The sequence below is a fragment of the Carica papaya genome, chromosome 9, assembly GCF_054855325.1.
Source record: "Carica papaya isolate Zhongbai chromosome 9, ASM5485532v1, whole genome shotgun sequence".
Classification (NCBI taxonomy): Eukaryota; Viridiplantae; Streptophyta; class Magnoliopsida; order Brassicales; family Caricaceae; genus Carica; species Carica papaya.
Window position 1 is genome coordinate 214,703 of NC_142317.1, and position 26,686 is coordinate 241,388.

Genomic DNA, 26,686 nt, shown 5'->3' on the forward strand with positions numbered 1-26,686 from the left:
AAATATAAATTTATGAAAAAAAATATATGTGATTAAGACATAAATATTTAAATATAAAATAAATATGACTCTTCCATGCGTATTCACTGGATAATAAATTATTTTATTCTTACGAAAATTACAATAATTGTGTTTAGGCTTTATTTATGTCCTAAAACTTGACTGATCCATCATTAATTATATATTAAGACAGCATTAATGCCGCCTAATCAGACTCGTCTAATTCAATAATTAAAAATCCCCAAGTCTTCAACTTTTTTTTATCTTTTTGATAAAAAAAAAAAACTAAGACAATTTATTAAATTAGTCTTTAAAATTTAATTAATTAGTTAAGATTATGTATTAAGCTTTTTTAAATATCTAAAGACATTTGATATTTTTTTATATTAGAAAATGGATCATTCAAAATAAATAAAAATTATTATTTTTTACTAAATGTAGAAATTTAAAAATAACTTTAATGATTTAATTAAAAATTTGGAAAATTTAATATTATTATCATGCATGTGTTTCTGCATCCACCAACTTTTGATAATTGAGATGGTTCACCTACCAATCACGCCAAAACTAATTATTTTTAATTATAATTTAAGTTAAAATTCTTCTATAAAAATATTTGAATATATAATATTCATCTCTCAAGGATATTCTTTTAATTAATTAAAAATATTTAAATATATAATATTTTATCTTTTTTTAATATCCTAAATTTATTTTACTTTAATAAAATAAATCAATTATTTTCTTCAATTTTATTAGTTTAAGTTTTTTGTTTTTATATGTAGGAGATAAAATATGAAAATTGAGAGAATTTATATGATTTTATAAAGAATTTACGGATTAAAGTAATGTTATAAATTTAAAGAATGTAAAAAAATAAATAATAATTATTTTAAAGGGAATTATCATAAATTAAAAATTATAATCAAATAAATATTTTGGTAATTTGGTAGCCGACCCAAAACCCGAGTTGATTAGATAAAAATCATAACCTCTCTCTCTCTTTCTCTCTTTCTTTGATTGGGTTTTGGACCATGGCTCTGCAACTATGGGAGACTCTGAAGGAATCAATCACAGCCTACACGGGTCTCTCTCCTGCGACGTTTTTCACAGTTCTAGCTCTGGCTTTGGCTGTCTACCATTTGGTGTCTGGGTTTTTTGAATCGCCGCCTCAGCAAAGAGCCAGGTCTGTCGAGGAGTATATGCAGCCGCTCCCGCCTCCTGTTCAGCTCGGCGAAATAACAGAGGACGAGCTCAAGCAATACGACGGCGCCGATCCCAAGAAGCCTCTCCTTATGGCTATTAAGGGTCAGATCTATGATGTTTCGCAGAGCAGGTAAACATGCTGTTTTTTTTTTTTTCCCTTTCGTTTGTTTAAAAGTCAATTTTTTAAAAAACCTTTTTCAGTGGATTTTCAGCTTCTGTTAATCTAAGGCTTTGATTTGCTTATCTTTTTTGTACGGGTTATAGCTTTTGCGCACAAAGTTTATTGCTTTGAAGTTATTTTTTTAGGCGAACCTTCTTTGTTTTTGTCCCTTTTTTAATTTTTTTCTATTAGCTTTAGCTTTTTTTACGTCTCCTGGAAAACAGGGTTCCCTAATCTGCTTTAATTTGTCAATTAAAGAGCTTTTTTTTTTTCAGGGGGGTGGAGGGGTGGAAGTCTTGCACCTTTTTCTCTTATACAAATTTCTGCCCTTCTTTCAGGGGGGTTGGGGGGTTTTAGTTTGGTCTATGTGGTGTATTCTACTTTGTTTTTTTAGAGCTTCATGTTTTTCTACCAAAAACTTCCTGCTACTGATTTTTTTTTACCATTTGATTAAAGGCCCAAACCTTCCATATGCCTTTCAGTCCTGTTCTCCCTGAAATGTTATAACAGTATTGTCATCTGTCATCTGCAAATTAATCACCAGTCAGTTTTAACCTTTGAATAAAAAAATGTTGATCATATGCGAGAGTACTGTCTCTACTATTTGCATGAGATATTTTCTTTTCAACTCAAAAGTTTCATTTTGTGGGACTAGATGTTTGGGACTTTTTAAGGAACATGCTGTTACTGCACTAATGGATTGCTGCAAATACTGTATTTTTTATTTTTGAATTTTTTACATTTTCAATTAAATCACCTGCTATCAAAAGGTTAGTATTTGAATCCATTCCCCGGCTGAAAGCAGGAATAACTTATGTGTTTTGATTGTTTTCTGTATTCACTGTTCCCGCTTCTTCATGCCCTTTCTACATGTTCCTACATGTATCCTGCGAGTGCTTGTTGTTATATGTTTGCAGCATTTTGCCTGATATGTTGGGCATTGCCTTACTCAAAATTCATTTTGCTTAGTGTTGGTTAGCTTGTGTTCCTGCAGCTTATGTTCATGCACAGAAGGTGATGAACATGGAGGGCAATAGGATCTCACTTCAGGAAGTATTTCGGATGGATGGTAGCTTGATAAGTAACCTCTATTGTCTTTAACAGATTCATCTGCTATTATCTTAAAACACAATATGCCTTTAAAATATTACATTGTAGATGATGGCATATTGGGTGAAACTTGAAAATTTTCCTGTTCCTTTTGTGATTTCTGGAAGAAGTTGTGCAGAAGATGCTAGCTGATCCTGATCCTGATTTTTGCAAGAACTTATGATACTCTACATAAATGGATAGCTTAGTTGATTATATCTCGAAGTAACCTGTGTTAATGGGGTCGAGAATTGATTATATCAAGTGACCTATGTTGATTGATTTGAGAAAGATTTAAGGCTGATTTCCCTCTCATCCCACCCCCTTTTATCCCAGTCCCTGACCAAAACTCCTAAGTTGCTATTACATCAATCAATCCTTTCTTGCAGAATGTTCTATGGACCCGGTGGGCCTTATGCACTATTTGCCGGGAAGGACGCCAGCAGAGCTCTTGCAAAGATGTCCTTTGAAGAAAAAGATTTAACTGGGGATATTTCGGGTCTTGGTCCCTTCGAATTAGAGGCATTGCAGGATTGGGAATACAAGTTCATGAGCAAGTATGTTAAGGTGGGAACTATCAAGAAGGCTGTTGGAGAATCAGAAGGAGCCGGAGCCTCCACAGCTGAACCTGCAGAATCTATTGAACGTGAAGCTGCTAAACCTGCTGAAGATGTTCCATCCGAAAGCAAAACAATTGAAACTGTGGAGGCTCCTGCAGGTGACAATGTTGACAAGGAGTAGTTGTTGGAAGACCCAAGTGCAGAAATCGGATATCTGGGGAACCATCCTATGGGACATTAAGGGAAGGATTATGTTATTTGGGTTGGATTTATCTTGTGAAATCTGGTTTGACCTCTGCTAAAGATAGTCTCATATACATCTAAAGACTCAGTTTTTAATGCTTAGTTGCCAGAGAAATAAATTTGCGCCCATTTTAAAATCTAATTCCGATTACTACAACTTAGCATATACGGTGTTGAAGTTGCATAGCAGGCGCTTGAGTCAATTTTATTCTTCCATTAAATGACTCAAAATTGTAATCAGTGTTTATTCTCTTGAGAAAAAAGAAACAAAAGACTCTACTCAGTTTCAATCTTCGTTTTAGTAGTCCCTGCAAGATATCGAAGTGAATAACATGTAAATGATATGGTCGGAGCATTAATCATTAGCTCGTGGAGTCAATACAATGATAAAGTTAATTTGTCCAATATTTCAAAACATATCGACCTGATTATTGGTAATTATTCTGAAAAATCCACGTTGGGAGCCATTTAATTGGGAAATTTCCCACCTTTTTGAAAAGAAAAATGGTGGATTTTTATGTATATACGTGGGATTATTGCCACAGTAATTGAATCAAAAAATTAATCCACCAAGTTTATTGAGCAATAAACACAGCATAGTGTTTATAAGATGCGAGACATAACTCTCAAATTTATGTTTTAAAAAAAGAATCAATATATCGTAATTTGTTTGGACTCGTATTAGGAGTCCAGGCGACTTACAGCCGAAACCCAGTATGTAAGAAATGGCAAGTCGTAGCATTTACGGGTAACCTCCCATGAGACTCGCTCGAACAAGTTCTACTTTAGTTTCCGCTGACAAGAAGAAATTCGAATTTGAATTTCAAAGTCGTATTCTTTGTTGAATTACAATACAAAATTCGACCTTGTGTAGCTTTGCCCTCGCAAACGAAAACACTGTTATCTTCTGTGCGAGAGAAATGGGAGTGAAGAACTTGTGGGACATTCTAGAATCGTGCAAGAAAACCCTCCCACTTCATCATCTCCAGTGAGATTCCACTCCCTTTTCCTCTCCCTGAAATTTTCTCGGCGATGAAACGGACCATATAGTTCTTTTTTCATTTCTCTCTCACTCTCTCTCTCCCCCCTTTGCTCATCCATTTTTGTCTGTTCTTTTGTTTCTGAATTGCGTATTGTTAGGAACAAGAGGGTGTGCGTAGATCTTTCCTGTTGGATGGTTCAACTGCAAAACGTGAACAAGTCATACTGTGCCAACAAAGAAAAGCTCCATCTCAGAGGCCTCTTTCACCGCCTAAGGGCTCTCATTGCTTTGAATTGCAGCATCATCCTTGTCACAGGTTAGCTTCTGGTTTTCATTGTGTTAAAACTTGACAAAGCTTCATGCGGGTATTTCCTTGATAAGGGACTAATTAAGTTGCAATTATCATCTAAAAAATCCTGTGTTTTATATTTTGATTATAGATGGATCAGTTCCTGCCATAAAGTTATCTACTTATAGACGACGATTAAACTCTGGATGTGAGGTAGAGAGCCTAATCAAGCAAAGTTCATAATTTCTCTTTTTAATTTGGTCGTTCTGTTACTATTTTGACATGGAAAGGTTTTCCTGTATACTAACTGAAGTTAAATGATCGGGCATGCCATACTATTCAGGATGGGATGAACTCACAAGTGGCTTCTTCACTTAAACGAAATAAAGGATCTGAGTTCTCATGCATGATAAAAGAGGCAAAACTTCTTGGATTAGCACTTGGAATCCCTTGCTTGGATGGGTAATGGTGCTAGAGTTTTACTTTTGTCTTTCTAAGATACCAAGAAACATGTTGGCTTTTGATAGGCTTGTTTCAAAAGAAAAAAAATTCCTGGCTTCAACTGATTATGGTAAGTCCTACTGTAGGTTAAAAAGCTTCAGAATTATTACCATTGGGATTGTGAATAATTAATCAATTTACTAAAGCACGGGTCAAACTTTAATTCCAAGGTAGTTTTCTTCTTAGTAGTCTTTGTTGCTTGAGCACTCACAAGGCAAGAGGGTGCTGGGTGCAGAAATATTTGTCGCTCAACTTTTTGGGTTTGAGCTAGAGTTATGAATTGATTAATCATTTTTCTGGTGAGAATATAAATTGTTGGCTACGAGCCTCCAAGTGAAACCTCAGTATAAAGAATCTTCAATTTAGTTTTTCTTAAAAAAAATAATAAAACTTTATTTATTTCCTGATATTCTTTTATTCTCTCTGTTTAATTGATAACTAAGGACTTTTTTATCCATTATTTCCCCTAAATGCAGGATTGAAGAAGCTGAAGCCCAATGTGCATTATTAAACTCTGAGTCCTTATGCGTAAGTTGTTCTTTTACCTGTCAGCCTCAAGTGCTCAGTTGGTACCTTACGTTTTATTAAAATATAAATCCATATTTTTGGATCAATATTGTTATTATGATTACTATCAGGATGGATGTTTCACCTCAGATTCGGATATCTTCCTTTTCGGTGCAAGGACAGTGTACAGAGATATTTGTCTTGGTTAGTACATGAAAGACAAGGATTCATTACCCCTTTGGATTGTTACCACCCGTTTGGCTTACCATTTTGACATGAACTAGGGGATGGAGGTTATGTCGTTTGCTATGAAATGGCTGACATTGAGACAAAGCTTGGGTTTGGAAGGAATTCATTGGTAATAATCTATTTTCTTGAAACTACAGATGAAACATATTGGTCAGCTTTAGTTTTAATCTATATAAGTTGCATTTCATTTTGCAGCGAGATTGAATTTACTTCTCAAGTATAAAGTTCCCTAATTTATCGTTTTGTGATCTCCAGATTACTTTTGCCCTTCTTCTTGGGGGTGATTATTCTCAAGGAGTTCATGGTCTGGGTCAGGTGTGTTAATTATTTCATTCATGGACTCTTATTGAATATTTCTTTTCCTTCTTTTCAAGGGCTTGTCAAATATGAACTAAATTGGAAACTAAATGCTTGTATTTGGTTCTCTCCCATGATTACAGGAATCAGCTTGCCAAATTGTTAAATCAGTTGGAGATGAGGTTGTCCTTAGGCGAATTGCATCAGAAGGACTGTCCTTTGTGAAAAAGTCAAAGAATTCAAAGAAACCGGCTCAACTTCTCAAGTGTGCTAATGGGGAAAATGCATATAGTTTTGAACCTAATACGAATGGTAAATAAAACAAAATTCCTCTTTTATCATTACCATAGAACTTATCTTTTGACTCAGTTCACTTGAGAAAATTGTGCTTGAGAGATGATAATAGTTTTAGCAGTTTAGGAGGCTATATTAGTTATTATCACAATTGAAGCGCAGACATAATTGGAGTATGACAGTTATTTGTAGTCAATAAGAATTTATAATTTATAAAATGGCAAATTACCACTTCAAAGTTTTTGAATCCTTGTTAACACTTGATGGTTTTGCTAGGAAGTGACCTTAATTCAAAAGGTGAAAATCAGTTTTTGCAAGTAATCAATGCATATTTGAAGCCCAAGTGCCACCCAGCAGGTTCTGATGCAGTCTACAGGTAAATTTACATGCATTGATCCTCCCTCTTGCTGTTGTTTGTACTGATATCTGTTGCCTTCCATCCCAATGCACTACTAGGCAGAAAGAAGTGGCTAGCTTCTACTAACATGATAGTGTTGTTTCTTCCTCCAGATGCTCCCTAATATTTGTGGCTCGTCGTATTTCATGTCTTATTATGTGGTACTCAAGCCTTTTTTTTTTTTTAAGGGTTCTTGCTCAGCATCCATTTCAGCATGCCAAGCTTCAAGAGATATGTGCTCAGTGGTTTGAGTGGCCTCCTGAGAAAACAGGTCTCTTCCTTTGCTCCTAAATTTATATGCAAAAGTAATAGTTGCTTGATTATTAATGCAAGTGTTATACCGATGTCCTAGTGAAGTTTGTTTAGTTATATATAGGAGTTTATGGTCTGGCTATTAACACCAACAAAATAAGAATACGTCTGTACTATTCCTTTAAGTAAAAGGATCTGGCTATTGACTCTAACCAATTAAAAATACGACTGTAGAATGTAATATTTTTTTAACCAAAAGGAGATGGTTCGAATTCAGTTACCTCTGGGCTTACGGGTTTACTTGCAATTGTTTGCCTCTTAATCCCCACTTTTCTGCCTTTTCTGATGTCCACATTGATAAGCATCTGTCTTAACTGTGTGCGTAAGCTTATTTTGACATTGTTGGCTCAGATGACTACATCCTTTCAAAGATTGCTGAAAGAGAGCTGCGTCGATTTGCTTTTCTACGGTCTATTTCATCAGAATTAGGAGTTAAGCTTCCACTTGACAAGGTACAGCTCTTTTTTTTCTTTCCCTTTTTTTCTTTTCCTGTAGCTAGCTGTTGATTTATCTCTATAATCTTGTGTTACTCGGCTACTTTTGACTTTATTCTCTGTAGAAGATCCTGATCATTTGCTGTTATATTTCTGTACATGGTACTAACTGTTCTACGATGATGTTGATGGTGCTTACACTTGGTACTTATATATTGAGCTTATTATCTCTTCTGCTCTGCTATCAAAATTGATTCAACTGCAGATACCGGTCAAGTGTCCGGTATCAGAAATTATAAAGAGTAGGAAAATACAGGGAAAAGAATGTTTTGAAGTGTCATGGAAAGAGTTTGATGGACTTAAAACCTCCATTGTTCCAGCAGACGTGATAAAGAGGTAGGTATCTAAAATTCGGTGGTTACTTTTATCTAATGTGAATCACATTTCTCGGATTTAGAGTGAATGTCAATTTTGTTGTATTGTCTCTGTTGTGCTGGGCTTATCAATAGTGCTTGTCCTGAGAAGATCAAGGAGTTTGAGGAGATAAAAGCTATGGGAAAAAAGAAACAAAACTGTTGTAAACCAAGGCAGAAGAAATCCAAAAATAGATTATCCTCTTTGCCTGAAGTTACTCTGGAACTTCAAAACTTGGTGCTGGGTGTGGAACCAGAAAGTTATTCCTCATGTAGTACTTCAATCTCCTCCAAAGTAGTAATACCAGAAAACATAAATGCTATTAATGACAACGTCATGGACAAGCATTCACCGCATGTTGAACTCTCGGTAAGGGAAGCTGATTCCAATGCCACAAGGTCTTGCCACCCAGCCAACCATGTTCCGGCTGAGAACAAAATCATTGATCTCTTGAGTCCTCCACAAGCTCCTTCTCGTAATGTTTACACATTTCAAGAAGGAAACAGTCAAAACATAATAATTCAGATCGATTCAAGTGACTCAGAAAGTGATGTATCACTTGAACACGTATCACTTGAACATCAAAAGAAGGCTAGAGAGTTAAGATTGTTCCTGGCTAGCATCCGTGATGATATTTCTTGAACAGCCAGATCAACAAAAACACAATGTGAAATTCCTCAGGCTTGTAATTTGTGTCACGTATATAATCTCGTTTGTTGGGTACTGATAATATGTCTACTCTGCAAGCTAAATAATAAAGCCCCTTTTTTGTACACGAGATTGTAACAAGCCCTTTTTTTTTTTGTGTTAATTTTGTCCTGAATATAAAACTGAAAACAAGCTTCAAAATAAAGTAAAAGATGTAAAGAATTAGATAAATCCTAAATGAGAGTGGTAAGCCGAATAGCTTTAGGAAGGTGTTTTGATAATAAATACAAAAAAAAAGGCAATGGAAAGCACCAAAGTTAACAATTTTCGCACAACAAATACAATTTACAATCTCCAAAGCCAGGGATATTTGTCAGTCAATTTCCACTTCCACGGATGTCACTTATGCAAACTTTCTCTTATCTGCAGATGCAATGAAAACAAAGAAAACTAAGATCAATCAAGGAAGAAGCAAGCAAGCAAAATCTTGCTGTAAATATACAAAGAAAGATATCCAAAGAGGTAAGATCACGCTAAAGCTCTATTGAGTATAATGTTCTTATCAGCTTAACCTTAACACATCTACTACCAAATAGGACCACCAAATTTCTTGACTCCAATCACAAAAATTACTCCACTGAAAAATATAAAACAAGATATATATCAAAGAGAAAAGTCCAGGAGGAGGGGGAGGGGGGATCAAATTTCAGGTTGATCTTTACCTGTAGATTAATTCCCTTGCAATGCTCCTAGCTTGCTTCAAAAATTGGAAGCTTTTTCCAAGGTCATCATCCGAGAGTGCAGATTTCATGTTCATAATCAAACTTCTGCAGGCAACAATTGATTCTCCTATGTACTCTGTCTTCCCAGCATAGAAACTTTCCGGAGCTTCCAAAATATTATCTGGTGCTTCTGGTTCTCGATTACTAGGTTGTGTTAAAAGAAATTGACTTTTTCCAGATCTGTTTTGAACTCTGCTGCTCATCGCCGCTTCTAACCTTGCAGACATAGAAATAGCACGACTGATACACAAGGAAGGAAGCTGCAATGAATTGGAAGAATCAGTTTAAACAAAAGACAACTAAGAAGAATTATATACCACTACCAAAGCTAAATTGACAACCAGCTTATTAGTTGTTTCCTCACAAATGTTGACTCACTTCTTTTTTTGAGTTTGATATTGGTTTAACATGGCACTCTCCAATTTTGCAATAAAAATAAAACATATTTTTTCCCTTTTCGGAGAGAGAGAGAGAGAGAGAGAGAGAGAGAGACCTGTGCTAGCTGAGCAACTTTAAATCCAAAACTCCTCTCTGAAACACCAGGTTTAAGCTTATATAAGTAGGTGACATCTTCATGACCAGGTTGCAAGTCTGTTGTATCCACATCTTTATGTGAGATCAGATATGAGACATGATACGCCCCTACAGAGCCAGGAAATTCAGTCCTGATGGCAGTAATCCTAGGGTAGTGCGTGACAAAGAGGATAATGCATCTTTTCTGTTCTATAAGGTGATGAAGTGTAGCATAAGCAATAGCTACACCATCATGTGTACTAGTTCCTCTCCCAAGCTCATCAATGATAACCAGTGAACTGGCAGAACAATTGTGCAGTATGTGGGAAGCCTCACTTAGTTCTTCTAGAAAAGTGCTTCGTCCTTGCTGGATACTGTCTGAAGTACCTATTCGAGTATAAATGCCATCAAGCACGTGCAGTTTTGCTGATGCTGCTGGTACAAAGGAACCAACCTAGTAGCATCAGGGTCACATTTTTCATAAAGCAACGGCTGTATAAGTTTTTTTGTGTATAAGGACAGAATCCACAGACAATAAGGAGAAAAAAATTATAAGAATCTACTTAAAACAGTAGCAGAACAGAAACTGGAAAATGAATAAATGAACTGAAATGCAAATAGAAACAGAGGAAATTGGAAACAACCTGAATGCCAAAACATCCATTTAACTTTCCAAAAGTTATTTGACCTTGTGTTCATGAGCATTTAGTTTTAACAAATGTAACAAGATCCAGAGCAGCAATTTCAAGAATTGATACTAGTGAATTAAAATTTATCTCAATTTCCATTTTAGTCACAAAAATATAGTCCTCCATAAATGTCCCAAATAAACATTTTTTTCACAATCAAATCCGAAAACTACAGAAATATTCCAATCAAATGATAGACTAGCCCATGTATCAAATTTTTACGAGTCGAAACATGTGTTAATTATCAGGACAAGTATGAGACTTAGTACTAAAATATTCAAGAAGATGCATATTGCAATATTACCAGAATAGAGTAAATGAGATAATACCCTATCGGTCCTTCATTGAAATGAAAAGGAAAGAAAACCAAAAATGTCATAGTGATATTCTACCTGAGCCATAATAGCAATAAGAGCAACTTGCCGAATGTAGCAACTCTTTCCCCCCATGTTGGGTCCAGTAACAATTTGACAATACTCTCTGTCCACATGCAAGTTTGTGTCATTGGGAACAAAACAATCTTGTAAAATCGTCTCCAAAACCTGGAAAAATTAGTCTGAAGTCAAGAAATACCCCAACAACAACATATGAATTATGCTGCAATCAACACACACCTGAGGACCCTTTTTTCAGGACTTAAGAACTAAATATTTATTGTTTCTCCATAAAAGACAACCAAAAGTTTAGTAGATTAAACAGAAATCCAGTAGGTATACAACAAGTTCACCAGTACATACAGGGTGACGACCAGAGGTGATACAAATCTGAACAGGTTCATCGTCAGCAACAAAGACTGGACGAACATAATTCTGCAGCAAATTATTAGAAAATATCATAAACTCATCTGATTGCAAAATGTGAAAATCTTTTAATGACCTTCAATGGGAAACCTTATTTCTTGAGAGAATTGCAAGGGCATGCAAACAATCCAAAGCAGCAAGCGCTTGAACAGCAGCCTGAAATTCTACATAACATTCAGCAAACCCCCTCAGAAAGGTATCCCAAGCAGCTCGGCAGACAATCACCAGTTCCTCATTTGCCAGTGATAACTCATCTAAACCAGTCAATACTTCAGGTGGATGATAGCGAATGGTTTTCTTAGTACTGTTAACTTTGGCCCAATTTAACGGTACTTTGGCATCTGTTGGTAGCTGCAGTCAAGATCAATCTTATTTAGGTCTAGTAATAAAACTAGGACTACAGCTATTCACTAATAAAACCACCCAAAAAACAAAGACCTTTCCAAAGCAATGCCAAGTTTGTACCAACTGCAGTCAATACTTCAGGGTTTTGTATTTTTCTTGTTTTCTGTTACCTTTTTCTTGTATTTTTTTAAGAGGAAATCTTATTCTAAATTGAAATGCTTCCTTCTCTGCTCTATCTAATATTACTTTTTGTGTTAATTCCAGAAAAGTTGTCAGAACATATTTCAACCAAATTAGCAATATAGATTAGAGTTCCTACCAACTACCGACCACCATCTATGCATTTAAATTTAACCTCTACAATAAACTTTAGAAGCAGGGGAAAAAAGGAAAGAAGATAGTAGTTATTATCACAAACAAGAATAACTATGAACTTACTTCGACCAAATCAAGAAACTATATATATTAGTCCTTTAATGGAGACAAGAATTATTACATAAATTTTAATCTCACCCACGGAAAGCTTAAATCACTGTCCATAATAAAGCCATCGATGTACCTCTATTAAATATGTGATACCAGACACACTAAGAAATTCCAAATTTCCTATCCGGAGTTGTTTGCGATACAGGCCAATCAGAGATTCCAGTTTTTCCTTTGCCATCTGAACCTCCTCCCGGGCTCTAGCAAGCTATAGAGCACAATTCACACCATAGGTTTTAGGTGGAGTTTTAGCATAAGGAAAAGAACGCTAGAAGTCAGCAGATAGAAACTTCATATCAACAACAAACCTCCGGAAACTGACCGCCAGAAATAATTATTAAGTTTGGCAAATCCCCTTGATCAGCTGCTTCTTTATTCAGAGCAGATAATAATCTGGCAGCATTTCCCACTACACCAGATGATGAAGCAGCCAAAATCAATTTTTTCAACAGCCAAGAGTGCACAATCGTTCTTTGCATTTTTTCAGTGCTCTCCTCTTTCTCTATGTTAAGCCGCTGAAGTTGTTTTCCAGCATACAATATAGCTTGAAGAACTGCAATAAACTGAACTATCCAATTATGCAGAATCTGTCAGCATGCATGACAGCCATAGAAAATTGCCACTACCAACAGCTGTTGTTTATGATCACTTTATGTGCACATATAAACAAAACTTAGAAAATCATTAATTAAATTATCACTTACCAAAGCTGAAAGTTGCATTGAACTATCACTTACCAAAACTTCGAAGAAATTAATAAACAATAATCTATGCAAATTACTGAATTGTCAAAACTTCAAAAAGACCAATCAATTTTAATTGTCTTTGAAGATTATATTAACTAAATGTCTGCCAAAAAAAGAGCATACAAACAACATAAATCAGAAAAGTACCCAGCAATAAGCGGGTCAGACGGCAGAAACAAAGATATAAAAGCTAAAAATTCCATTAAATATGGACACAGACATCATATTCTTCTTACCTCTGATGCAGTAGCAGTACGATGAAAGATTCTAGTTATTCCACGTTGAATATCAGGTGATCTTGCTAATGTTGTCAAGACAGAGGAAAGCAAATAATAGAATTCTGTTTGTCCAATTGTTAGATCAGAATCTTCCCCATCAACCTCGCTGACAATCTGAGAAGATTTACAGGCCCCCATGGATTCTGCAATCTCAGAAACAGCATCAAGACGAGCAGATATCATGTTTTTATCACGTAAAGGGTGAGTCACCTGTACCATGATGGAGCTTAAATCACACAGCAGAACTATGAAGAAATTTGTGGGAATAACTTAGATGAGTATACTCTTACCCAGTGTCTAAGAAGCCTTGAACCATATATTGTTAGAGTATGGTTCATGGTATGCAGCAAGGAACCAGACTCCAAGCCATCTGAGTTGTTCTTCAAAATCTGGCAATTAAACACATCTATTACAGTGAATGCCAAGTTTAAAGTTGAAATTTGGATGAATGAGTACCATTAAATAGTCTAATTTATGCACAAAATTCTGGAAAAATAAAAGTTCATCAGTAAAATTATAGGTCCTTTTGACCACTTGTTACTAATTGAAATTTTTTCTTGGCAGTGCTTTGCATTCAGTTGTTCAGTTTCAAGCACCGACAAATGATGAGAGAGAGCCACAAAAGTGGCAAAATAAATCATTCTGGGACATAAATTTATTGACCCACCTCTGCACATAGATGTGGCAACTTAAACAGACCTCCAGATTTACAAGCAAAACTGCAGTAAATACAATTGTGGTCGATGATTAAACAAGCAATGCTAGTGGCAGTAAAACTAGAAAACCTGGCTAACAGTAGTTGGAATTATGAAAAGAAATATTGTTACAAGTTCCTTGGCACAATACAAAAATTTATTGACTACCTCCAATTGTTGAAGTACATTGGCGGAGAGGTTCATCTCCATGCTGCAAGATAAAGATCTAAATGATGCTCCAAGACACACAATTCTTTCAAATCCAAATTGTTTGAAGTGATGAATGGTTAAGGCCAATGCTTGGATAACCAAATCTGGCATGTCCATAATTCCCTTCACAACCAAACAAAATCCAAAAATGTAAATAAATAATGCTTTAGAAAAATCAATAACAAATAACATGACATCCTAAAAAGAAAATATTAACTTAATAATAATTTTTTTTCAGTTAATGCACTATCCTAATAAACTTTGGGCATGCATTTAGAAGAATGTCTCCAAACCTGAATTGCAGGGCCATGATTTTCCTGTTTTACCACCTTTAGCTTCTGGTCTTGATTACCTTCTGAACTATCCCCACCTAAATTCTCATACAAAGACATAACATCTGCTAGAGCACCACCGTCCATGAAGTGATCTCTTGAGGTACGCTCTACACGAACATTTGAGCTAGGTCCAGCATATGCAAGGAGCAACTGGTGATAAAAGATAATGGAAGCATGAAAAGAAATTGATAGATAAAACGACAAAATGCAAATTAATATTTCTTTTTAAAAAATGAAAAATTTGGTATAACAACTGAAGTGGTAAAAGGACTAGGAGTAAATGAGTTCGTAATTGGATCTCTTTGATCTGATTCATTACCAATGGAGCGTACATGTTACATTTCTAATAATAAACTATGTTTATAGTGGTTAAACACGGTTTAACAGACATTAATACTGAATTTTCTTCTCCAATTTTTAAGTTCAAAGGCACAACCACAATCTGGTTTGTTGATATCATAAAATAACAACAAACAAAAATCCTAAACTGTCATATGGAGGGGAGGATAAGTATTAACTTGAGTTATTATCTCTAAACTAAATTAACTAAAACACTAATCATCTATCTCCCTGGCCACATTTGATATATAGCTTTTTACAATGTTTTTTTCTCTCCTGTTAAAGTTACACATCCACTCAAATAGAAAGGCCAGGCAAGTCCCAGAACAAAAAGTTTAGCTCCTAAAATTAACTCACTGATATACAATCCATTGACGAAAACAACAATTTATCATTGTTTCAGTTCTAATATACCACATCTTCCACCAACTTTTCACTACCTTTTCTGTTTGCTTAGAAAGAGGTTCCCCGAGGAGCAACTCGGCAGGAGACAAGCTTAAAATCACAGCTTCCAGCCCACTCCTCATAAAATTATCGTTGAACTCCCCATGAACAACATCTCCAGTAGATACCTCAACTGCAACCATCCCAATCTTCACATCAAACCCACTCTCTACACCGCAATCTATGTTCTCTATCAAAATACTTTCCTCCACAACACAAACCAAATAGTTATTCTGTCCTCCACACCCCTCCTCTCCTCCCCCAACTTCCTCAGCCGCTTCAAGTGTGGCTTTCGTGTACAACGCGGACAGACCCCTGCAAAACGGGCCCGACCTGTTGGAACCATGAGCCTTAATGGCCGCTGTCTCGGTCTGCTTGACCACACCCACTTTATAACCTGCACTGACCAGCCTTCTCACATGGACATTTAATCGAAAAGTTGGCACGCTCGCAGTCATGAAATTGTGATCCGCATGGGCATATATTCCCAAAATCCTTGCAGCAATTTCGGCATCTTCCCCGAAAAACCGATACTTGTAACCAACTTCCACCATCAAGAGAACATCCGGGTATCTGTTTTTTAGCTCCACCACCTGTTGCTCCAAAGGGGTGTACTTCTTCGGTTTGGTATCCGATGATTGAGCGCAAGGCTCTGGAGCTTCCGTTGAAGGTCCAAGAAGTTTCTGGACGAATCTTTGGTGGAGAGAAGTGTCAGGAATGGGGTTCTGGGTGTGCGAAGAGAGTTTGAACTTCTTAGGTTCGGATGAGGCGATGTGTGACGAGAGGAGCTTGCGTTTGCCAGGAGAGAAAGAGACCGTGGCAGAGACTTTGGGCGGCGGCGTTGTTATCGGTCTCTCTGCGTTAGAAGAAGAAGATGGTGAAGAAGGTGGCTGTGCGGATGATGGCGATGGTTGAGTTTTGGGTTTAGGAGCAAAGAACCGTGAAATTACTTGCTGCTTTTGATTGCCCATTTGGGATGGATGAGTGGGTAATAGTTGCTGCCACTTCCGGTTGACGTAGCAAGGGAGAACCACAATGGCAACGGCGAGGGTATCTTAATTTCGCGCGCTTTCTCTTCCCCGTAACTTTCACATTTGACCGTCAGAGGGCGGTTCGCGCACCAGAAAATGACGAAAGCATCTTATACGGCGGGAGATGGGTCGGCGAAAGGAGAGTTTGGGCTTCCTTAGCATACATACTGGTTGGACCCAAGCCCAACCACACATTATGAATAAGAATAAGGAAGTAGATACTTACATGAATTTTACATAATAAGTAAGAATCTTAAAAAAAAGAAGAAAAAAAACACAATGGAACATTAAGAATGTACACGCAGTCATTCAACAATGTACAGTAGTGAGTGAGTATTGTTGGATAAGGAAGTAGGTGTACAGCTATCATATCTACAACCGCAAGCTGCAAATTGCAAATAGGATTCCCCATGGCCCATTCCGCCATTTCTTTTTGAAGACATACCCTACTCGGCTTGGCCATTCGTTTGTTTTTCTTGTTCTTTTTTTCATTAAAGTAACATAAATATAGTAAAAATGGAAGTAGACTCTCAATCATTTAGATAAGAAATTATTTGTTAAAAAACAAAAAATGCTGCGAGTCAACCCGGGGAGGAAGACAGAATATCAACATGTACATATTGATAAATTAAATAGTGAGATTTAAAACTTGACGTGAAAGTGTGGTGGGTATACGTATGGATAGTGTTTGGGAAGTGGATATTTTGGGGTGTCATCAGACCGAGGGTGAGGCTGAGAAATGAACAAAAGTGGGCTGTAGACACAAAAGGCTCAACTTAAACCACGTATGAGAGAGACTGTAACCACATCACTTCATACACGAATTTGAGGCGTCAAACCAGCCACCAATTCTACTTTCCCCAACACCCCACTTTCCAAAAATACTTGCCATTAACTACTAAGCTACCCCTCAAATATTATACATACACGAATTCGTAACCATTCTATATTATTATATTTGCTGTTGTAACATACCATCATTGCCCATGCATCTCATCGTCTCCACCGAGTACATCATAAATTACAAGGGATAAACCATGCATGTAATTAACTATAGTAGATATGAGAAAGGTGTGGATGTTCCTCCATCATCGCCTTCACGTCTTGGAGATTTTAGTTATAAGTAAGTGTTCGATGGATTTGACAGAAAATAGCACTGTCTCCTAAAGAAATGGCATTATCGTCATTTTTTAGGAAACTTGGGCGTGGTTTTATATGCGGAAGGAGATAAAAGAATCTTGTGAAAAAATATATATGTATATTAAAGGAAATAGTAATTCAAATATCAAATAGCTTAAACAAATTATACTCTATATAATATATTGGTATGTATATATCTACATCAATTTCATAACTAAGGTTTTTTATGGGAGCCCTTCATTGGTCCGATTTCCCAAAAACCTCAATTCTCTCCATTTCATATGAATGGGAAATGCAAAACTTCCCCACAGGATTCCATCTTTCCTGCCAAAATCAAAGAAAAGAACAAGAAAAAAGAAAAATACAACAACATGGAGGCAATGGTAGTGGAGATGAAGATAAAAACCAACAGGTAGCAAAAGATGAAGACCAAGACGATCGAGAGAAGCCAAGATGCGAATGGGATTTCAATCTTTGCACCGTTGTCTCCTCCACCACCGACGCAGCAGCCGGTTCCGACGCCGTTGGAGCCATCGAATTTGACCCCACTAATACCCTTGTAGCAACCGGTGGGATCGCGAGAAAAATCAGATTTTACAGTTTAAACTCCTTGTTGCCGCAAGAAACCAGCCATGGTGAGCTCAACACAGCCTCGTTAGATCATATTAGTGCATGCGAGTACTACATCTGTACACCAGCCAAGCTTAGCAACCTGCGATGGAAGCCCGGTTCGGCTGGCCGGGTACTAGGATCCGGAGACTACGACGGCGTAGTCACTGAATACGACCTGGAGAGAAAAGTGCCCATCTTCGAACGCGACGAGCACGGAGGGCGTCGAGTCTGGAGCGTGGACTATTCGCATTGGGATCCAGTCGTCGGGGCTTCCGGGTCCGACGACGGGACCATGCAAATATGGGATACACGTTGTGGTAATCACCGCGATGGCGGAAGATGCGTCGCTAAGGTGCAGCCCAGCAAAGCGAGCAACTCGGTTTGCTGCGTTGAGTTCGATCCGTCCGGCGGAGCCATGGTGGCTGTCGGATGCGCCGACCGAAAGGCATACGCGTACGATATAAGAAAAATGGTGGAACCAGTTCTGGTTCTCGACGGTCACAGTAAAACGGTGAGCTACGTCCGGTTCCTGGATTTTCATACAATCGTAACAGCTGGTACAGATGGGTGTTTAAAGCTATGGAATATGGACGACTCGAGGCTGGTGCGCACGTATAAAGGACACGTGAACAGTCGCAACTTTGTGGGGCTGTCAGTGTGGAGACATGGTGGGTTGCTGGGATGCGGATCCGAGAGTGACCAAGTGTTTGTTTACGATAGGCGGTGGGGAGAGCCCATTTGGGTTCATGGGCTGGAGCCGGTGGCTCTGGAGGGGCGCGCGCGAGGAGGAAGGTTCGTGAGTAGTGTGTGCTGGCATCAAGTGTGCGAGGACCATTGCACGCTTGTTGCTGGAGGATCCGATGGGGTTTTGCAGATGTATGTGGGCAAAAGAAAGCCAGTGTCATCTAATTCTCTATTTGTTGCTCCTAACTAGGAAAAAATGGTGATATATGAAATGATAACGAGTAATTTTCATTATGGGTTAATTCTGTATCTATATTACTGTACGATTTGTAAAGAATCACATGGCAAATACTAAATTAAAACCATATTAATCAAACAAGAAGGAAGAAATGAATACTGTCAGTGTTGAAATTTCAGTGCAACTTTTTGGGGAACTGCGTTTAAATACTAAAAGATTTTGTTTGTGGTTTTCTTAACTAAAAGAAGAAATTTATTGCTGATCCAATGGCCCGCCCAAGATTTAAAACAGGCTGTAGGCCCAAATACTGTTTCAAAGCTGTCCACGTATAATAATAGCTTTCTGAGGCCCAAACCTAAATCCAACTGTTGCACAAGGCAGGTGATCATCCGGAAAATATATGAATGCCCAAGCCGTCTCGCCACTTCCCTGGGCTTAAATCTCGATATTCTACTTTCCCCCGCTCTGCTAGGTGCCAACTTTACTTGCTTTTCCTTGTCCGACTCAAAACTTTGTATCAATCGCTTCGCTTGTGTTGTGGCGAACCAACCAAGGAAAATACTCCATAAATTTGTTGAAAAGGAACCTGCATACGGTTCTAAACTTGCAGGTGAACAAAGACAATAGCGAGTATGGTCTTCGGGAGAGAAATGGTAGCGTCAACGGTGGTCAACACGTATCCACTCTCTAGCTATACCTTCGGGACGAAGGAGCCAAAGATGGAGAAGGACACCTCTGTGGCCGATCGTCTTGCTCGAATGAAAGTCAAGTATGTTTCTCTTCTTTCCTTTTTTTTTTTCTTTAAACGTCATATTCGAACGAAGCTTTTGAAAACCCTAGATAAACCTTGTTGTTTCTTTAATGTTCGGCTGTCGAGAAAGTGGATCATAGGAAAGAAGTGACGCTTGTTAAAAAAAAAAAAAAAAGAAGAAGAGGAACTGTGCTCCGTCTATTTCCTCTTGGTTACTAAGAGATGAAAGATATGTTTGGGATAACCTTAAATTACTTCGATTTGATCGGTTATGCATGTTAACTGACAACATTTAATAATGGTTTCTTATATTACTAATCAAAGTGCAGTTGGATTGTTAAATATCTCTGCATGCCACTCAATTATGTTCAACTGGGGCCAAGTGATTACCCTAGGATTTTGTTTTTGAGAATCGGATATCCACCTTTTAAAGTTAACTTAGAAGTATGGCCCTGAATTTTAAGAAGAATTCTGGACGGTTTAATAATTCTGTTGGCTTGTGTTTGAGACACTGTAAAAATGCATTTTGCTTCACGAGGGAAATGCATTTTCCTTTTGTTGCTTTCTTTTGATATCTAGGTGCTTCCGCAGATGCTTAATTTGTTCAAGTTCTCAAGTTTGATTTTTTTTTTTTTTTTAATTTTCAAAATACTGCCTTGCAAGGGAAAAAGTAGGGCATTAATAAATCTAGCATGAATAATCGTGTCTTTGAAATCCAAAGCCTGTATTGGACACCTCAACTAGATTTTGATTATTGTTTCAATTCTGAATTACAGCTATATGAAGGAGGGTATGAGGACCAGTGTTGAAGGGATTTTACTGGTATGTTCCTTCTCTCACAGCTAAGCTACCATGAATGAACGTAATGTTTTCTTCATTATGATCATCATCTTTTCTTCATTTACTTGGAGATTAATACAGTGCTACCTCTTTACTTCTTCGTAATGCTTTTTTCTTAACCTGGCTCGAAGGTGAACTGTAAAAGGAGAGCCCATTGTCACATAGTTTGATACAAGAAATTGAGTTGGACATAATTATTATTCTTGTTTGTTTAGGAAAAGACATGAATTACTTTTTGAGTGATCTCTCTCTCTCTCTCTCTCTCTCTCTCTCTCTCTCTCTCTCCCCTTTCTTTTTTCCTTTTTTCTTTTTACAAGTTAAAAAGATTGAGAATGAGAACTAGAGATGAGTCATAGATTTTGCTGTGCAACTAACGTCTTGCTTATAGCCATGAGCTCTGCAATGGTTCAGAATTTCACTGGACAAGTCCACGCTACACTTAAATATTCCATGGAAGTGATATAGTATAATTAATAAAACTTGGGAATCGTGTCTGGTTTAAATAAGATTATGAACCTGCTAATTGCTTCTCTAGTTGCTAGTTTGTTTTATTCTTGACTGCAAACAGAGACAAACAGCAAAGATATATTTTTGCAATTTGTTTTCTCGAAGCATTTTCCTTCTTGGAAGAGCCATTTGATGTTATTTTTAAATTTGACACCTGATCATGCTGCCACTTTATTTGGTTTTTGTCTTCGCTTATTTGGCTGCAATCTTTTTACAAATAAAAAGCCTCAAGTCATATATTTCCATATTCCTAGGGTACTTGGACTTATGAGCACTGTGGTTGTTCCATCTTATATTTCACACATGCACTCTCTCAAGTACGCATTTGAATTTATGAATTTGGTCTGAATCACATTGGTCAAAAGTCTGATCGGATGCAGAGTCTTGGGTTTTGCTCTTCTGGAATACATTTGCATTTAATTAGAGCACATAATTTGGTGGAAGCTAGCTGGTTCTCTGTCAGTAAGAGCATGTTCTTACATCCAGAAGCTTTTGTATTAACCAGTTGTGATTTACTTATGCTGTGTTTTCTTTTGCAACATGTACCAGCCCAATGTATAAAACCTGTTATGTGGGGCATCTCTTCATTCGTACATAATTTGTTCTTAACTACCTTGTGGGTCACGAATTGCTGATCTTAATTTATTGTTTCATCTTGCAGGTCCAGGAACATAATCATCCTCACATACTTCTTCTTCAAATTGGGAATACATTCTGCAAACTTCCTGGGGGACGACTGAAGCCAGGAGAAAATGGTATCAGTTTCTTCTCTAATGTTATAATCTATATTTTTCTTCTTTGCAGTGAGTATTTTGATATATTTTAGTTTTGGATTCTTATGTTTTGTGCTCTTTATTTTTGCGGCAGAAATTGAGGGCTTGAGAAGAAAGCTAACTAGCAAGCTTGGAGCTAATTCTCCAGGTCTTGTGCCAGACTGGCAGGTATATCTGTTTGACTTTTGATTATGAGTGCAGATTCATGAACAAGATGTTCAAAACCAATATAGACAAAGGAAAAATATATATATTGAAAATATAAGAAAATATCACTTGGACTCAGTCGGACATGAGAAAGATTATTTACAGAATTAATTACTTATTGGACAGCCTCAAGTCCTCTGGCATTGAGCGTTAGTTGAGTTGGATATATTTGTCCTTTGAAGCATGAACCATGAAAGTTAAGCTGGAATTATGTGGTCTTATACATGCTACGGGTTGTTTCCTGATTTATATTTATTTCACTACTTGACAGATTGGTGAATGTGTGGCCATCTGGTGGCGACCAAACTTTGAGACAATCATGTATCCTTATTGCCCTCCCCACATCACAAAACCCAAGGTAACACAAAGATACCTTGATCGAATTCTTTGTTTTCCTTGGAAGGTTATATTTATTATTTTCTTTCTTGGCTGTTCTTTTATCGTAGGAGTGTAAGAAGCTTTTTGTAGTTCATCTGGCTGAGAAGGAGTACTTTGCGGTGCCCAAAAATTTGAAACTCCTTGCTGTACCATTGTTTGAACTCTATGATAATGTTCAGGTATGATGATCTGTGGCCTTCTATTTAACTGAACTTGGAGTTTTGCTTGGCTTCACCTTGTTCAGATTTTAGCTGCTAGGTGTGGATTTTTCTGGGCTTATGAGATTTAAATAGCTTAAGAGTAAACAAGGTTTCCATCTTGACATGCTATGCAAAAGTAGTGAATAAGTGTAGTGCACTAACCCGTCATGTTTCTTATTTTCATAGTTCTAGTGAATTACCATAGATAAATAATCATGAACTGCTCTTTTTGAATTTACCCTCAACCCTTGGCTTATGTTCCTGTCAAGTTCTATGAACTTAAATCTAACTTAATGTTTTCACGATGCCTTTTTCATATCCTTGCATATACTATTTCTATGAAAAATGAGGGAAAGAATGGGTTTTATATTTATATATTTCTCCTAACAAAGGACACAGTAACAGAGAGATGCACCTCTTATATTAGCCATTGCTCAGCAGTTTTCTATATTCTAGTTCAACATAATTAGTTCATGAACTTCCTGTGTGGATTGGAACACTGCCTTTTTTCATTTCCTTGCATATGCTAGGTCTACAAAAAATGTAGGGAACAATGGGTTCTATATTTATAAATTTCTCCTAACAGAGGACATTAACTTTGAAACAGAGATATGGACCTGTTATATCAACCATTCCTCAGCAACTTTCTAGATTCCAGTTCAACATGATTAGTTCATGAGCTTCCAGTGTGGATTTCAAGAGCACACTAATGGACGATATTCTGATTGATTCCAAGAGCTATACCGTAATATGTTTCAACAACTTATACCTGGATGGTGGTGCTTCCTAGCTGATATCTTTAAGTTTGGTCAGTATGACTTCATTGCACATGACTGAAAAAATTTTGAATGCAACATTAAGTCATCATGTTGGAATTAATTGGATCTAGATTCTTTACTGTTCAAAGCCTATGATTATCGTGTATCGTAGCTGTATTAATTCTGTCTTAGATGCTTAAATTCAGAAGTTGAGAAGCACAAGTATTGCAAAGGCTATTTTTGTGAGAATTAATCACTTGAAATATGTTATATCTTCCCCCAGAATTCTAGGCGATATTCTTTATGCCCAGTTAGAGTGGTGCTTGTATGGTACTCCCTTGCTTTTTTTTTCTTTAATTCCTGTAATGCCTGTGGTACTTGAAGCTTGTAATCCTGGCCATGGTTGTAAACTTGGTTTCTCAAGGAAATAGCAGATTCAAGTTTTCAAACACCTTGAAGGATTCCAAAGACAGCCTAAACAGTAAATACTGCCATTCAGAAGCTACGGACTCAATGAAATAGCAACTTTATAAAAGTTGAGAATGTTTAATATTGTACAAATTGGACAGTCAGTCAGCTCCAGTAATCCTATCTTTCTATCTTTCTTTCTGTGCAAGTTAATGTTCATAAAAAAAATTCTGTTCTAGGAAGGCCCGAAATTCTCCTGTAAAAGACTATATCCAGCCTTCTTCCAAATTTTCTTTTCCTCCATTGTCTTTCTCACTCGCAATGCATCTGGCCAATGGCCTACGGAAGCATGGATGTTAGACAAAAGCACATGAACTCCTGATTCATTTGCGTCCATATCAGAAGCTTTCTCTATTACCTCCTCTGCTAACTTTAAGTCGTTTCTTATTCTGCAACCCCCAAGTAACGCCCCCCAAATTGCAATATCAGGTTTAAACGGCATACTCTCCACCAGAATTTGTGCCTCCTCAAGTTCACCATATCGGCTTAGTAAATCTACCAAACAGCTGAAATGCTCAAGCTTCGGACTAATCCCAAAATCTCGTTCAATACTACAAAAAATCTCACGGCCTTCTTTTACCAATCCTCCATGACTACAAGCAAACAAGGTTGCTGTAAGTGTGAAGTCATTTGGTCGTAATCCATTCTTTAGCATCAAAGAGAAAATCTTGATGGCATCTTGTGATCTTCCATGTATGGCTAGTGACTTGATCATAACATTCCAACAAAAGACATCTTTAGTTCCAATTTTAATAAATAGTGAAAAGGCTCCATCCATGTCCCCGCATTTAGCGTACATGTCTATGAGGGCAGTTCCTACGATCACCCCTAACCGAGTCCAATCTTCAATCATGCTGTGCACCCATGTCCCAAACTCAAGGGCTCCTAAGTTGGCGCATGCAGATAGAACGGACACAATAGTATATCCATCAAAAGGTATGCCCTTTGATTGCATTTTCACAAAAAGATCCAATGCTTCTTCGAATCTCCGGTGCTGATTATAACCGGAAATCATCGAATTCCAAGAAACCACATTCTTGAATGGCATTTTCTCAAAAAATTTAATGGATGTTTTGAGGTCTCCTGCATCAGCAAAAGCTCTTATCATTATAGTCCATGAAACAACATTTCTCTCTGGCATCTTCTCAAACAATGTCTTTGCATTCTCTATTTCCCCAACTTTGACAAAACCCGAAATCATAGAATTCCACGAAACAACATCCCTTCGAGGCATTTTATCAAACAGCTCTCTTGCAGCCACAACACTGCCAACGGTCGCGCACTGGTATATCATTCGGTTCCACACTTGAACAGGTTTCGCAGACATTTCATCGAACACCTTCCGCGCCTCAGTTAACTTGTGAAAGCGCGTCTGTATTTTATCATACATGTGAAAAAGCGAGTGGGAAACGGCAAAGCTAGACCCAAACCCCGACTTTACAATCTGGCAGTGTACGTTTAGGCCTTTTCTAGGAAACCCCATCTCACAACAGGAGCTCAAGACATACGGGTACGTGTAGTTGTCGGGTCTCAATCCTCTGTGAGGCATTTCATCAAACATACCCACACATTCCTCAAAATGACCGTTGTAAGCATAGCCTCTGATCATCACATTCCAAACCGTGATCTCCGTTTGAAAAGCATGACTCAGCTGTGAGAAAATGAGGTTAGGATAGTCCATGGACCCCAACTCCGTGCTTCGCCGGAGAAAGTTGGATAACATTTGAGGGTTTTGGGAGAAGGAAGTTGTGATAAGGAAGCCATGTATTTGTTTCAGCCGTTGAAACGTGCATCGCGGCAATAGATTTCTTACTTTCAGTTCTAAAGCACAAGCCATGCATGGTCACATCGATGGTTCTCAGCTTTGAGTAAAGAACAGAATGTAGCAGAGGTTTCTCAACCTGGTTCTCTCGACTGACCTTTTTTCGAAGAGCTGAGAAATGGCGGCAGGACAAATCTCAAGTGGACTAACTAAACAGCCAGTCCAAGCAGGATCCAGTAGTCCACCAGTCCGAATGGGCTGTACTCGAGCCAGACCCATCATCTGAATGGGCTGTACTGGAACCTACAACTTCTTTATTTAAATGATTGCTGCATTGAAGTATTTTACATAACTCGGTGGATTAAGAGAGTTACCAAAAAAAATAAACAATTTCTTGTGACGATTATTAGCATAGTTATAATACGCTAGGTGGGAATTACATAGCTTTATTTAGGAAATAAAATCTTGATTACCAATCCTCTCTTTGCAAATCAATTGCTAAAAAAAAAGATTAAGCTTTCGATGCGGGGTGTGTGCACGTAATACACGTAACACGAACAACCGAACTAATAAATAATTCCGACTCCATCCATATATTTACCATCTACAAATTAAGAAATTGTTTGGACTTTTGATTAATTTGTAATCGATCTGATCTTTTCTGGGTTTAGTATGTAATTTAACCGATTCTTTAATTATTTTTCCTTTTAATTACTTAATTACCTAACCTAATCGGGCTAACGAACATACATCCAGTGTCTATCTTTAAGTAATTAAGTTTTTGGATGTTTCCTTAAGGAGATAAGGTGACAAACTGATTACAAGTTTATATAATTTGGATATAAAATGTTGGAGTGTCGTTTTAGTTAATGATATATATAAATACAAATGTCTAACTTTAAAGCAACATCTGAGGTCCAAAATTATGTACATAAATAGCCATTCAGCCACCTGGGTTAGGACTAACTATTACATTATAACTCATCAGTAAATTCATTTTTATTATAAAATCGTAAGTACATTGCGCGTGCACGCGGTCTTTATATAAGTACCGAGTCTAAAAAAAAACACGAAATTATATAACGAAAAATTTACA

At 37.3% G+C, this 26,686-nt stretch overlaps 6 protein-coding genes across 8 annotated transcripts; 4 read left to right on the forward strand and 2 right to left on the reverse strand.

The window, feature by feature from the left end:
• Window positions 1-967: 967 nt before the first annotated feature.
• On the forward strand, window positions 968-3,400 carry MSBP1 (membrane steroid binding protein 1). Its single transcript, XM_022036506.1, has 2 exons — window positions 968-1,336; window positions 2,845-3,400. The coding sequence occupies exons 1-2, from the start codon at window positions 1,035-1,037 to the stop codon at window positions 3,194-3,196; spliced, it is 654 nt and encodes a 217-aa protein (XP_021892198.1). The 5' UTR covers window positions 968-1,034; the 3' UTR covers window positions 3,197-3,400.
• Window positions 3,401-3,886: 486 nt separating this feature from the next.
• On the forward strand, window positions 3,887-13,839 carry LOC110810375 (single-stranded DNA endonuclease family protein). Of its 2 annotated transcripts, XM_022036533.2 has the most exons (14): window positions 3,889-4,246; window positions 4,399-4,556; window positions 4,681-4,742; window positions 4,873-4,991; window positions 5,507-5,558; window positions 5,669-5,741; window positions 5,822-5,895; window positions 6,042-6,101; window positions 6,227-6,395; window positions 6,654-6,753; window positions 6,963-7,045; window positions 7,438-7,538; window positions 7,786-7,916; window positions 8,030-8,707. In XM_022036533.2, exons 1-14 carry the CDS (start codon window positions 4,179-4,181, stop codon window positions 8,574-8,576), a joined length of 1,797 nt encoding a protein of 598 aa, XP_021892225.2. In that variant the 5' UTR covers window positions 3,889-4,178; the 3' UTR covers window positions 8,577-8,707. The 2 variants fall into 2 exon arrangements, with proteins under 2 accessions (XP_088067409.1, XP_021892225.2); XM_088211283.1 differs by lacking the exons at window positions 7,786-7,916; window positions 8,030-8,707 and adding an exon at window positions 13,783-13,839 and having other exon boundaries at window positions 3,887-4,246.
• Window positions 8,784-16,367, reverse strand: MSH3 (homolog of DNA mismatch repair protein MSH3). Of its 2 annotated transcripts, XM_088211281.1 has the most exons (13): window positions 15,238-16,366; window positions 14,417-14,608; window positions 14,082-14,246; window positions 13,509-13,607; window positions 13,177-13,428; window positions 12,503-12,757; window positions 12,271-12,402; window positions 11,457-11,717; window positions 11,304-11,375; window positions 10,959-11,108; window positions 9,858-10,331; window positions 9,305-9,624; window positions 8,784-9,005 (listed from the first exon to the last, which is right to left on the reverse strand). In XM_088211281.1, exons 1-13 carry the CDS (start codon window positions 16,210-16,212, stop codon window positions 9,002-9,004), a joined length of 3,351 nt encoding a protein of 1,116 aa, XP_088067407.1. In that variant the 5' UTR covers window positions 16,213-16,366; the 3' UTR covers window positions 8,784-9,001. The 2 variants fall into 2 exon arrangements, with proteins under 2 accessions (XP_088067407.1, XP_088067408.1); XM_088211282.1 differs by lacking the exon at window positions 8,784-9,005 and having other exon boundaries at window positions 9,301-9,624; window positions 15,238-16,367.
• Window positions 16,368-16,498: 131 nt separating this feature from the next.
• Window positions 16,499-19,002, forward strand: RUP1 (Transducin/WD40 repeat-like superfamily protein). The gene has a single exon (XM_022036525.2). The coding sequence runs from the start codon at window positions 17,639-17,641 to the stop codon at window positions 18,956-18,958; it is 1,320 nt and encodes a 439-aa protein (XP_021892217.1). The 5' UTR covers window positions 16,499-17,638; the 3' UTR covers window positions 18,959-19,002.
• A 144-nt stretch (window positions 19,003-19,146) lies between these two features.
• LOC110810368 (Cleavage/polyadenylation specificity factor, 25kDa subunit) lies at window positions 19,147-23,670 on the forward strand. Its single transcript, XM_022036526.2, has 7 exons — window positions 19,147-19,715; window positions 20,474-20,519; window positions 21,706-21,799; window positions 21,912-21,985; window positions 22,296-22,382; window positions 22,471-22,581; window positions 23,210-23,670. Exons 1-7 carry the CDS (start codon window positions 19,579-19,581, stop codon window positions 23,279-23,281), a joined length of 621 nt encoding a protein of 206 aa, XP_021892218.1. The 5' UTR covers window positions 19,147-19,578; the 3' UTR covers window positions 23,282-23,670.
• Window positions 23,671-23,828: 158 nt separating this feature from the next.
• Window positions 23,829-25,901, reverse strand: LOC110810366 (pentatricopeptide repeat-containing protein At3g29230-like). Its single transcript, XM_022036524.2, has one exon. The coding sequence runs from the start codon at window positions 25,663-25,665 to the stop codon at window positions 24,004-24,006; it is 1,662 nt and encodes a 553-aa protein (XP_021892216.1). The 5' UTR covers window positions 25,666-25,901; the 3' UTR covers window positions 23,829-24,003.
• Window positions 25,902-26,686: the final 785 nt, after the last annotated feature.

Excerpts from the sequence above, each read along its gene's own strand:
- MSBP1 (XM_022036506.1), top strand. The coding sequence starts at position 1,035 with ATGGCTCTGCAACTATGGGAGACTCTGAAGGAATCAATCACAGCCTAC. Across the intron at positions 1,337-2,844 it reads TATGATGTTTCGCAGAGCAG|AATGTTCTATGGACCCGGTG; the intron begins GTAAACATGCTG and ends CCTTTCTTGCAG.
- RUP1 (XM_022036525.2), top strand. The coding sequence starts at position 17,639 with ATGGGAGCCCTTCATTGGTCCGATTTCCCAAAAACCTCAATTCTCTCC.
- LOC110810368 (XM_022036526.2), top strand. The coding sequence starts at position 19,579 with ATGGTCTTCGGGAGAGAAATGGTAGCGTCAACGGTGGTCAACACGTAT. Across the intron at positions 19,716-20,473 it reads CTTGCTCGAATGAAAGTCAA|CTATATGAAGGAGGGTATGA; the intron begins GTATGTTTCTCT and ends TCTGAATTACAG. Across the intron at positions 21,986-22,295 it reads GTCTTGTGCCAGACTGGCAG|ATTGGTGAATGTGTGGCCAT; the intron begins GTATATCTGTTT and ends ACTACTTGACAG.
- LOC110810366 (XM_022036524.2), bottom strand. The coding sequence starts at position 25,665 with ATGGCTTGTGCTTTAGAACTGAAAGTAAGAAATCTATTGCCGCGATGC.
- LOC110810375 (XM_022036533.2), top strand. The coding sequence starts at position 4,179 with ATGGGAGTGAAGAACTTGTGGGACATTCTAGAATCGTGCAAGAAAACC. Across the intron at positions 4,247-4,398 it reads CTCCCACTTCATCATCTCCA|GAACAAGAGGGTGTGCGTAG; the intron begins GTGAGATTCCAC and ends GCGTATTGTTAG. Across the intron at positions 4,992-5,506 it reads GGAATCCCTTGCTTGGATGG|GATTGAAGAAGCTGAAGCCC; the intron begins GTAATGGTGCTA and ends CCCTAAATGCAG.
- MSH3 (XM_088211281.1), bottom strand. The coding sequence starts at position 16,212 with ATGGGCAATCAAAAGCAGCAAGTAATTTCACGGTTCTTTGCTCCTAAA. Across the intron at positions 14,247-14,416 it reads ATCATGGCCCTGCAATTCAG|GGAATTATGGACATGCCAGA; the intron begins GTTTGGAGACAT and ends TTGGTTGTGAAG. Across the intron at positions 11,376-11,456 it reads CAATTCTCTCAAGAAATAAG|AATTATGTTCGTCCAGTCTT; the intron begins GTTTCCCATTGA and ends AATTTGCTGCAG.